Here is a 13071-nt window from a genome sequence, read left to right as displayed (position 1 = left end):
GTAAAAAAAAGAATATGTTTTTGAAAAGTAAAGTAAATTTCTTAATTAATATTAAATATTAAATAAGAAATTCTATACCATAATTGGAAAAAATTTTCGTGCATGCGTTGTTATAAAAAAAATCAGAAAATGTTAAATGTAAAAAACATTAAAATTTTAAATAATATTTCATTTGAAATAAACTTGAAGGCAGAAAAAAAATTAGCACACTCTATCATAGGAGGATGTAAAAATTAAATAAAAAAACTAAAAAATTCAGAACTTTAAAAAAATACACCGTCCGACACGATTTTTCACACACGAAAAAATCAATGATTTTCAGAAACTAGGACCAAAAAAAAGATACCCGTGTCTGGCCGTTTTGCTAGATCAGGTCATTTTTTGCTTTTAGGGGTAAAAACAACCCTTAAATGAAAGGTGATAGGCAATCTTGTACAAATTAATAATTTTTTATGAAACCTGGTATCTCGGGGTTTTCCGGGTCGCTGATTACGAATCTGATGTTATATTTTCAAAATTCAAAATGGCGGATCCAATATGGCGTTCGAAATTTATAAAAATTCACCAATTTATTTGAAAGTTGTTACTTAGAGGTTTTTGGGGTCGCTGATAACGAATATGATGTCAGATTTTGAAAATTCAAAATGACGGATCCAATATGGCGGTCGAAATTTATGAAAGTTCATCGAATTCACTTGAAACTTGTTACTTGAAGGTTTTTGGGGTCGCTGATAACGAATTCGATGTCGGGTTTTCAAAATTCAAAATGGCGGATCGAATATGGTAGTCGAAGTTTTTAAATGTTATTAGTTTTTTATAAAACTTCGTATCTCTGGCTTTTTGGGGTCGCTGAGTACGAATCTGATTGTAGATTTTTAAAATTCAATATGGCACACTCAATATGACGGTTGAAATTTATAAAAATTGTTAATTTTTTATAAAACTTGGTATCTAAGTGCTTTCGGCGTCTCTGAGTACGAAAATGATGTCAGATAAGAATAATAAAAACGCCAAATCTAATAAAGGTGACGATCACAAATCTGAAAAATAATTTGGAAAATTTAAATGTTCGATCAATTTTTTGTTAAAATTTGAAAGCCAACATTTTAAAATTTTTATTTTAAGTGATTTTTAATAAATTAAGTTTCTATTAGAATTAATAAATTCAAAAGGTTATAATCAAAATTTATTACCGCCATATTGGATCCGCCATTTTGAATTTTCAAAATCTGACATCATATTCGTCATCAGCGACCCCAAAAACCTTCAAGTATAAAGTTTCAAGTGAATTCGATGAACTTTTATAAATTTCGACCGCCATATTGAATCCGTCAATTTGAATTTTGAAAATCTGACATCATATTCGTAATCAGCGACCCCAAAAACCCCTTAGAAACAACTTTCGAATGAATTGGTGAATTTTTATAAATTTCGACCGCCATATTGGATCCGCCATTTTGAATTTTGAAAATCTGACATCAGATTCGTAATCAGCGACCCGGAAAACCCCGAGATACCAGGTTTCATGAAAAATTATTAATTTGTACAAGATTTCCTATCACCTTTCATTTAAGGGTTGTTTTTACCCCTAAAAGCCAAAAATGACCTGATCTAGCAAAACGGCCAGACACGGGTATCTTTTTTTTGGTCCTAGTTTCTGAAAATCATTGATTTTTTCGTGTGTGAAAAAAATTTGAATTTTGTCGGACGGTAATATATTCACAACAAAAAATACAAAAAAATAAGCGTAGTAAAAAAATCATCAAATAATAACTATCAAAGACGTAACAATGTATCAGAATGTAACAACGCAACTACAAAATGTACACCGCGACTTTACTTCCCATTTGTTCGATAGTTTTAGTTTTTGCAAAAGCATGTAAACGAATTTTTGTGCTCTTACAATTTTTTTTTTCGAACTTTGTGTTGGCGAACGGTTCGAAACCACAACAAACAGCCCGGCTGAAAAAACTTGTACAAGAAAATGTACAAGTTCTTGTACATGTTCATTAATGAACTTGTACATTTTCTTATACATGTTCAAGTAATGTTCTTGAACAAGTTCAGCATCCGGAATTGAGACATGTTCTTGTACCAGAACTTGTACAAGATCTTGGATAAGAAAATATACTTCTACAAGAAAATGTACATGTTCTTGTACATATTTTTGTGCAGGTTTCATGTACAAGTACTTTTACATGAACACGTTTATGTTCTTGTACAAGAACATTTGTTTAAAAATGTTTTTGAACAAAATTTGAAATTTTAATAAGTTATAATTCTTAAGAATCTTCACTTATGCTTGCTTAAAATTATTCCGCAGCTGTAAAGGCTTAAAAAAACTACTTCGCAGCCTTTAAAGTTTTTAATTTTTAATTTAAAAGACATAAGTGAACATGTACAAGAACATGTTCGACATCTGATACAAGAAAATGTATATGAAACCTGCACAAAAAAATATGTACATTTTCTTGTACAAGTATATTTTCTTGTCCAGGATCTTGTACAAGTTCTGGTACAAGAACATGTCTCAATTCCGGATGCTGAACTTGTTCAAGAACATTACTCGAACATGCACAAGAAAATGTACAAGTTCATTAATGAACATGTACAAGAACTTGTACATTTTCTTGTACAAGTTTTTTCAGCCGGGAGTGATACTTTAAAATCATTTAAAACTTTTGGACTTCACTGTGATGACGCGTTCTAAGCGTGCGCACAATATTAGTGAGAGAGAAAGCTAGACCTTCGATAGAGTCTGTCGCAGGACCGATTTTCTCTTACAGGCGAGACCGTGCGTGCCTGTTCTAGTAGTATTATATTTCAGTGACGGGAACTCGATATACTCGCCTACCATGCAACTTGTACAACTTTAAAGCAATAACTTTGTACAAGTAACATAACCTCAAAAATCAAGGACATATGTCAAAAACCAAAGTTTTTTAAGGAGTTGAGACAGACATAACCTTAAAATTAGTATCAGAAGTCAGGAGATGACCCTCCTCCTTAAAATATTAAATGTCATAGGTCAAAGTTATTGCATTCCTCAAGGTACCAATTGAAAGCTGACGTAATTCCGCAACGAGCCCTATATGGACTATTTTGGATTAGAGGATTTTCTATAAACTATAGCCATGTTAGCCAACTGTTTATTAACAATCCACTAACCGAAAGTACTTCATATAGGGCTCGTTGGATGCGGAATTATGACAATTTTTATTAAGTAACGTCAAAATTACGATACATTTATTCCTTTATAAAATATATAAATTTTTATTGACAATAATTAATTAATTAACTAATATCTCGAAAATAACAAAAAGGGACATCTCAATATTTTTTGAGGTAAAAATGCATATTTTTAGCTTTCAAAAAAAAAAATAAATTTAAAAAAAAGACCGAACTTAGAAAAACAGTCAAAAAATTTTTTGATTTTCAGAAAAAAGGGTCAAATTTTGAATTTTTTGTAATTTTTTTTTCACTAATCGCAAGAGCACAAAAAAAATTTGGAAAACATATATGTCAAAATTTTTTTTGTTTACTTACATAATATTTACAATTATTAGTTAATTAATTAACTATTAAGGTTAATAAAAAAATGATATATTTAACAAACAAATAAAGTTATCGTAATTCTGACGTTTCTAAATGAAAGTTGACATAATTCCGCATCCAACGAGCCCTATATGAAGTACTTTAAGTTAGTGGATTGTTAATAAACAATTGACTAACATGGCAATTGTTTATAAAAAAATCTTCTTATCCAAAATAGTTGGATGCGGAATTACGTCAACTTTCAATTGGTATCTTCAGGATTGCAATAACTTTATTTATATATATATATCAAACCTTACAACAATAAGCAGTATTATGTGGGAAGAGTAATATGTTTGTTAGTACACGATACTACAACTGCATCTGATCTATCCGATGTTAGTTTTTCAAAATTAAAAATGACGGGTCTAATATGGCGGACAATATTTTAAAAAATTATTTGGATTTGCTTAAAAATTCGTACTCATGGGTTTCTTTGAAAAAATATTGGATTTTTGTGCAAATAGGCATCTTAGGGTTTTTGGTGTGGCTGATCAGACATTTTTAATTTTTTAAAATGTTAAGAATCTGACTTTAGATTTGTAATCAGTGAATAACTTTAAATTCCCAATCAGCGACCCCAAAAACCGGTTTTAAAAATTCAAAATGGCGGATCCAATATGGCGAACGAATTTTTAAAAATCAAATGCAATTCGGTAAAACATCTTATTCGGGGGTTTTCTGGGTCGCTGATTACAATTTCGTTATCCTTTTTTTTTAAATTCAAAATGACGCTTTCAATATGGTGGACCACTTTTAGAAATTTAAACATATTTGCTTGAAAATCGTTACTCGAGGGTTTTCGGGGTCGCTGGTGTCGAATTTGATGTAAGTTTTTAAAAATTTTTAATGTGGGATCCAATATGGCAGACAGGAAAATTAAAAATCAATACAATTTACTAATAAATAGAATCGTAAACAGCGACCTTGAAAACACCTGAATAACGAGTTGATATTCTATCGATACAACAAATAAAAATATCTTTAATATTCTTTCTTCCTTAATTTTTCTAAAAGAAAATTCAAACTGAAAATTATTTCCAAGTTAGAGGACAATGCGTTCCTGACTTAAAAATAATTAATTAAAATTCTTCTGTTATGTGCATCTTAGGATGTAACAGAACAATCACAAAAGAGAAACCTGAAGTCTCTCTCTCTTTATTCAGGTGTCGATAAATAGGATTGGATATCTCACTTAATTTCAAGAAAAACGACATAAGAATCTCTTTGTCATCTAACGCAAAAATTTAACACTTTTCTTTCTTCATCTATCACAAAGAAATAACAGAAGAATATCTTTGTTTAAAAACTATTTTCCCCCTTCTATCTAAGGAAAATAGCATAAGACTCTTTTCGGCTTAAAATTTAACGCAATCATCTTCTCTCTTCTGTCCATAAAAATAACAAGAATATCTTCCTCTTGCCTAATTTGCATATCTACTCGTTTTATAGTAAGGATTCGTGATTCTTGTGTTATTTCCTTCAAAGTAAAAAAAATTTAACGGCGCTAGAGTATGTCAAGACAATATTTTTTTTGCAAATTTTAACCCTCCCGCTCCCTTACGTTACGCTCCAATCATAAGATTTTTAAAAAGTATATTTTTTAGCTAGTAATTAATCCACCTTACCTTAATCTGACGCGCTTAAATATTTCCAACAATCGATTTTTATTACTAATCTGACAGACTATTCTAGACGTACGTCTTTATAAAAAGAGTTAATACTTGGAAGAGGTACTCAACAACATGCAAGGAATTTCATCTGCAGCGCTCGAGTTAATCCCAATAAACACATTGGGCTCCCCTACTATATTTTTTTTTCTTGCGGAAAAAAGCGCATGCTTTACTCCTTGTTGTCTAATATAAAAGTGACTTTTTGTATCTATTGGATAAGAAAGTCAATTTAACGTACACCTTCTTTATAAACAATATGATAAGCAATATTCTTCCTTTTCCGCAAACTTTCAGAATTTTGGACGAATTTGACAAAAGATTGAACTTCATTATCTGTAAAGTAAAGAGCCACACTGATAGAACCTGGCCAATTCTTTGATATTTCCTCCAAAAATGACATCCTATTGGCACTACACTGCGTAACCAACACAACGTCAAAAGGAGAAAAAAAGTTGTATTCATATTCCATGAAAAAAAGATGAGTTCGATAATTTAAGCTCGCACCTTTCGTAAATTCTTGACACAAATAAGCTCCTGAACTCTGAAAAATAAAGTATTTTAATAGTAGTATATTTTAAGATTAAAATGTGTGAAAATATCTGTGTGAGCGTTAGATACGTATCCATGAACATTTAAAATGTCCGATTGATTGGTACTCACATTTCGTATGGAAATTGAATGTGCAAGGATGCTAAAGTTGTTTGAAAATTGTTTTCAAAATGTAATGTAAGCTTTAAAATTCAAAATAGCTAAGGTTAGCAGCTAAAGTAAGGATCACAGTGTGTCTAAAGCTACTTTAAGGGGAGATTAAGGTGATTTTAAGGTTTTTTCAAAGATTTTTTTTATGAATATATTTTTGGTGCCTATTTAAGAATATTTTATACTTAAACTCACCATAAATAATTCTTAAAATAAGAATATATAGGGGAGAGTGGGAGTTGTGCACCGAGTTTTGTTTTTCGATCAAAAGTATTACAGTGGAACCTCGATTATCTGGCCCTCTGTCAACTGTCCTCATTTCGAAATTTTTTTTACGTAATGCATAATATTTTATTTGACGACAAGTTCAGGTTTATTTCTATAAATATGACATTTCTGCCATCTAAAATTTGATTTTTTGTATTTGTCACTTAAAAAAGGAGCAACTGCCGTTACTTTCAGTAAAATTAACAATGTTCCGCGAACTACTATAAGTGACTCAAAAAGACGCACAGACGAAATTGTGGAATATGATTTTTCGTCGACTGCGCACATATGCGACAAATAATTCTCGATGCAAAATTATATAAACAAAAATGACAGATTTTTTGTTACATACATAATTATTAATATATTATGTACAGAAATGTTTAGTGACGAAATTTGTTAAAAATAAAAATAATAAATTTATGCACCTCTATTATCAGTCATTTCGATTATCCGGCATAGTGCTGGTCCGGTGCCTGTCGGATAATCGAGGTTTAATTAATCCTTTAGATAAATTATCAATATTTCCCTCACAGTACCAGATATCCTAGGATATTACAAAAACATCCCTTGGATATCCTAGGGATATCCTAAGGATACTTTAAGGATATTCAAAGTAGCGGTGGTTAGGATATCCTAGGGATATCTAAGGATGTCCCTAGGACGTCCCAGGGATATCCTAATCATTTCCCCGGTTATTATTAGGATATCCTGTGGATATCCTTAGAACGTCCCAAGGATATCCTCAGGACGTCCTAAGGATATCCCAAGGATATCTCTGGAATAATTAGGGATGTCCTTAGGACGTCCTAAGGATATCCACAGTATGTTTGTATTATCTTAAGGGTTAGAATATCCTTGAGTCGTTCTAAAAATGTCCCTAAGGTATCCATAAAACGACCCTAACATACAAATTAATTAAATAAAAATGGAAAACATATTTTTTGGATGTATTTATAATGTATTTCCAAGATACCTAAAATGATTTACCTTGTCTACAAGATTTCTTTTTTCTACTTTTTCTTTAAAAAATCTCTTGAAACCAACTCAAGCGCTAACTATGAAACACTTGCTCAACTGTACATATTTTATGTTATTTGGCACAATCTAGCCCACTGCTCCATGTGGGCAAACAGTCGAGTTGTTCCTCCTGTCCCTAGTCTTCGCTGTCCCAGCTTCGCTATGCACAATGGCCAGTCTTCACTCGCAAACCTTCGCCTGCGGCTCGTGCGCTCGCTACGTCTCGAACTGCAAACTACACTAGTGGAAATCATTTTCCTCCCGAGTTGCACATACTATTTTTTCTAACACACGTATACCGAAAGTACAAATGCGGTAGTGTGGATACTATTGATGATGGTATGATTGTGTCTGGTAGTAGTGTAGTTACTAGTTGTGGTGTACCAGACGTTTGAGACTCACTATTGTTCATAGTTTGATTAATATGTAATACCTAATAACAACATCACCGGGAGGGAAAGTAACTTTCCCTCCCGCTCGTCGAAAAAGACATACTTTTCTCCCGCTACAAAGTACTATAGATAAGAAATTTTATACAGGTTACGAAGTTCTCTTATGAAAAAGTTTAAAGAAATACCAAAGAGATTGACATTACCATTGAACTGATTTGCCTCCCTAGGTAGTCTGTTAATTACAGAATTATCTAAATAGTCACTTCTGCAAAAAGAAACATTAAATAATTGTGGATGTCTTGCTGATCTTTGCGGTATATGAAAACAAAATAAAAGTAAAAGTTCTGTGCAGTTAATAATACCGTTAATAATTTTGAACAAAAATAATAAGTCAGCATACATAAATCTTTGAGATAATAATGGTATTTTAAATACCTCACGTGAATCTGTGTAATCATGATTCTGGTAATCCACAGGCATACCAATTTGTCCAGCTATAAAACGCAAAAATCTATTCTGAACACGTTCAATATCAACTATCAGGTAATCCTGATATGGTCTCCACAATACTGAGACAAATTCAAGTATGGGCCTGACAAGAGCAAAATAAAGAGTTTTCAATGCTGCTAAATTACGAAAACATTCCTAATAACGAAACCCAAAGCTCTGGTAGCCTTATTAATTGTATGAGTAATGTGATCAATGTAAGAAAATTAATCGTTAATCATTATCCCAAGGTCACGTATCAAGGACACTCTAGAAAGTTTATTACCATCTATAGTATAATTTTGAATGATGATATTTGAGGTTTTAGAAAATGATATTACTTTACATTTACTGATATTTAGAAAAAGTTAATTTTTTTCAGACCAAGACTGAAGTTGATTAAGATCATATTGTAATTGCATGTAGTCACTAACGTTGAAAGTTTTAATAAATAATTTCAAATCATCAGCAAATAATAAAAATTTACAAAATTTAAATATTAAATTTATGTTATTAATAAAAAGTATAAAAAATAGAGGTCCAAGATTAGAGCCCTGTGGGAAACCAGATTTTAGCAATAAAAATGTTAGAATACTCGTAATGCACACGTACTGATAAAGTTCTATTTTGAAGGTAGCTTGTAACCCACTTGAGTAAATTAGAAGAAAAACCTAGTGCTTTAAGCTTCACCAAGAGAATACCATGATCAACTTTGTCAAAAGCTTTGGCAAAATCTGTGTAGACCACATCAACTTGTAAACCCTTATCTAAGTTATTAAGTACAAAATTAGAAAAAAGACTCATATTTGTCAAAACAGATCTGCCCCTCGTGAAACCATGCTGCTCCTCAATAATTGATTGATTGAATAATTTTAATATTTTAAAGGATAAATTTTTAAATAAAATTTAAATGTAACTAAATTGATATAATATAATTTAAAATTTTTATTTTTTAAAAGAATGTAATAATTTATTCAATAAATTGGATTAATTTAAAATAAGGTTTAACCTTTGCGTGCCTGAGCTGGGTCCCTCGGACCCAGACAATTTGCTTTTTCATCTACTTCTATTTAAAACATCTTTTTTCAAAATCGTTATCAAATTGGAAAGGCTGATGCTATAACGTTCATTTAAAAAAAAAGATAAAAAATTTTTTTATGAAAAACTCTTTCTAATACATTATTTTATAGCTCTTATGTACGTAGTTGCCTTAGCTGGGTCCCTCGGACACAGACAACTTTTTTTTATGTACTTATTCGCTTATATTATATTCGCTTGAAAATCGTTACTCGGGGGTTTTCGGGGTCGCTGATTACGAATCCGGTGTTCGTTTTTCAAAATTTAAAATAGCCGTTCCAATATAGCGGAAGAGTTTAAAAAAAATCGTTCGGTATCGCTTGAAAATCGTTACTCGGGGGTTTTTGGGGGGTGTTTACGAGATACAAGCCCTATGGCGCCTTGAGGCGAAAGGAGGTTCTCAACCTAAATACCATTGCAGGATGCGTATATCAATATCAAAACATATAAATAAGCTTTACTTTTATTATTACTTATTGATCTTAAAATAAACATTGTATTTCATTTATTTACTTAATGTGCAAAATGTTAATCGTTAATGACTTTTTTTATCGGCAATGTTGTTCCTAATTTTTAGGTAGGTGTAAATATCATTTTTAAGACAACTATTTTATTATTACATTAATAATCTTCATATTCTTTCGGTCCGTAAAGACTTTTAAAGTTAGTTGTTTTTGCTTAAGCTTTTGTTTTTTACACTTTTATTTATTATTATTATTTTTAATTTTGCATTAGTTTTTTTACATTAAAAAATATTAAAATATATACTATAAAAAATTTTTAGTTAACAATAATATTTACATATTTTTATAAGAATAAATGATTTCATTTTTTATTAATCTTATTACATTTTTATAATAAATTAAAATTGTTTTTAATTAATTATATTTATTTATATATTTTTAATATGGCAGCCAATTATAATTTTTTAATTATAATATTAAAAATTACACAAGGATACAAAAAAAATTTCGGTTGTCAGAGATCGAGGAGTCATTTCCCGTAGTTTTTGGTGCGCTGAACCTGAATCTGCGTAAAAAACCCAAAAATCACGTTTTTGTCAGTTTTTGAAAATTTTTACCGGGCAAACTTGACGTGATAGAGACTTGTCCTGGGAGTCAAATTAAAGCTTGATCCGTGTAGTTCACGAAGATATAGCGATATTGACAACAACAAACTAAATTAGCTGTCAAAAATGATTTTTTTAAGTTGTAAAACTCAAAAATTGACTCACAATGTCCGTAAATACAACTATTTTAAAAAATAATTGGATTCGCTTGGAAATTGTTACTCGGGGGTGTTCGGGGTCGCTGATTACCAATCTAATGTCAGTTTAAAAAAATTTAAAATGGCGGATCCAATATCGCGGACGACTTTTTGAAAAATCGATCCAATTGACATGAAAATTGGCACACGGGGGTTTTTGGGATCGCTGCTTATGAATATGATGTCAGATTTTAAAAATTCAAAATGGCGGATCTAATTTGGCGGATGATTATTTAAAAAATAATCTGCTTTACTTGTTTTATTTATTTGTGTGCATATATATATATATATGAAAGGTGCTGTTTGATAAATACCGCCGTGGCGGCCCCGGCATCAGAATAGGGCCCCCGTAGGTTACCAGCTAGGGGCTGGCAGTGCAGAAGCGTTCATGCAAGTCAAATATTTGTTCGTCCGTCCTCAAGGCGATCCGTGCGAGTCGGATAATTGAGAATGCGTCCCAAAAGCCACGGTGATAGTGAACTCTCGTAATGGTAATGGTAAAGGACGGTGGTCTGTGTTGTTACATATGGTCATTTTTTCCGACTTTATTTTTTTTTCTATATTTAATTTTTTCCACGTTTCTTATCTTTTTAAGAAAAAACAACATCTGTTTATTTAAAAAATCATGTTGTTTCTTCTTATTTCTCCGACTCATAATGAATCTGTTTTTTCTCTTATTTTTTTGTAAATAGTTAATGAAGCGTGAAACCTTAGTCGTCAAATAATAATTGTTAATAACAAATTATAATAAAAATTATTATTGTTTATAACAAAAATTTAATCTAATTGTAAAAAGATGCAAAATATAAAAGATCTCCCCTTCTTTGAGATTTTATCCCTACTTTTGGAAATCTGTGTCCTTAAAGGAACACCCACAAGTTCCAAACCCCCTAAGGGTTGGGTCAGTGGGGCCCAATAGAAAGAAAATGTAAATTAGTTTTCTCCATTTTTTCTTACGAATTTTTACCATTTTCTTTGAGAAAAACCAATAACAAGTTTTCTCAACTCCCTTTCTTCTCCGCCTACAAGAAATTTCCCTTTCTACAAAAAATCTCTCCCTTCTTTAAAATCTACCCCAAAACTCAAAATTTGTAGTGGGGACAAACCTTTAAATTTCTATATTCAAACTCATAAAAAGACATTCAAAAGTTATTTTCAACATTCAAATTCGTATACACCAACTCAAAACAAAATTCTAAAAGTTATTCAAATTTTATATTTTCAAATTCTCAAAAGTTCAGTGAGTTTTCTACGATTATTACCGAATCATAAAAAAATCAACGAAGGACGATTAATCCAATATATTTTGCATCTTCAGGGAAAATTATCATTGATAAATAAAAAGTAAATTTTAAAATTATATTTACTATCTTTACTTTATTTCGTTTTGGAAACTTCTTTCTCTTTCTAAAAAATGTTTCACAATTTCCCAATTCCAAAGAATACTGCCGTATTAAAGCTGGCGGTTATTTTTTAAAATTGTATTATTTTTACCTATGTGATTCCAAATTATTTCAACCTTTGATTCCTAAATTTGTTAACGTCACTTTATATAGTTGTGACTAACAAATTTTACTCCTTATTTTATGTATTCCCTTTATTTTTCAATTTTCTATAAGAAAATTCAATAGAGATAAAATAACCAAAATCAATTCCCAAGCTATTGGATGAGAATCCAGGCTTAAAATTGTTATAAAATTTTTATAACTATAATTTTAATTTAAAATATAAATATTAAATTATTATTATGTGTTATAAGAATTTGTAAAATATTATTTATGTTACATTACGTAACAGTGTTATACTTGCAACTGTTATTGTCTGAGGAGGTTTGCTTTAGATTTCTGGCATCAATCTCGCCGCTGCCAACAATTAACAAACCTGTGTAACATTGGTCAATAAGCATCCCAAAATGCCGAATGGTTCAATCGTGATGTTCCAATAGGCTAATAGTAAAGGATGGTGGCTTCGGCACGTGTTGCCGCTTGCCTTGACGTGAAGTAGTTCCGAGTTTTTCGGAAATCACTACCTTCCGGTTGGTTTTGGCATATATGTGGTGCATGTTGTCGTATTTAAACGGTAACCGACCGCCAGTATGGCCTCCGCTTCACCGGATACTGGAAAGTGGTACTCATACCTGAGTAGAATGGTACCACGGGACGTGTCTGGAGCCCAGGAGACCTTCAGGTCTCCGGCAGGCATTGGGTATGGATTCGTGGTGGCAGTGATTACAGCCCACATCGCTTGGGGTTAGCGTGCGTTAGCACGTTGTGCACACGTCTTTCGCATTCGGTGTGTGAGTTGCATTAACTCAACTCGGGTGGAAACCTGCAGAGTTCCCAGGGATTGGAAAGGTCCCGGCTCTCACCAAGAGTGTCAATCGTGTCTTAGGTCGGTCGCATTGTCAATTGGCAGGTGACTGGAAGAAATTCTGCGTCATCGGTGCTGGTCAGGTATTAACTCTTGACCCCGTGTCCCATGGGGGATCGTGCTTGTATACCTGTACAGGGAGTTCTTGCACGTTAAATAACACTTTTTTGAATTTTCATCGTGCTAGTCAATTTAACTACTAAAGATTTGTAGTTACAAATATTTAA

The 13071-nt window shown here is 31.7% G+C and overlaps 1 protein-coding gene across 1 annotated transcript in view; it reads right to left on the bottom strand.

Annotated features, from left to right (window-relative positions):
* LOC127279601 (xylosyl- and glucuronyltransferase LARGE2s-like) overlaps positions 1 to 12715 on the bottom strand; it is a 181095-nt gene extending 168380 nt beyond the window's left edge. Inside the window, exons 1-3 of the mRNA XM_051302041.1 lie at positions 12504 to 12715; positions 8081 to 8237; positions 5506 to 5808 (exon numbers count right to left, since the gene is read on the bottom strand). Of these exons, the coding sequence (XP_051157998.1) occupies positions 5506 to 5808; positions 8081 to 8237; positions 12504 to 12715 (672 nt within the window). The remainder of the gene's footprint in view (positions 1 to 5505; positions 5809 to 8080; positions 8238 to 12503) is intronic.
* Between the last annotated feature and the right edge of the window lie 356 nt (positions 12716 to 13071).

Source organism: Leptopilina boulardi, unplaced genomic scaffold (genome assembly GCF_019393585.1).
Source record: "Leptopilina boulardi isolate dan_hultmark-lab unplaced genomic scaffold, ZJU_Lbou_2.1 LbouV2_219, whole genome shotgun sequence".
In the NCBI taxonomy this organism is placed as follows: domain Eukaryota; kingdom Metazoa; phylum Arthropoda; class Insecta; order Hymenoptera; family Figitidae; genus Leptopilina; species Leptopilina boulardi.
This window is presented reverse-complemented; position numbering and strand designations above follow the sequence as displayed.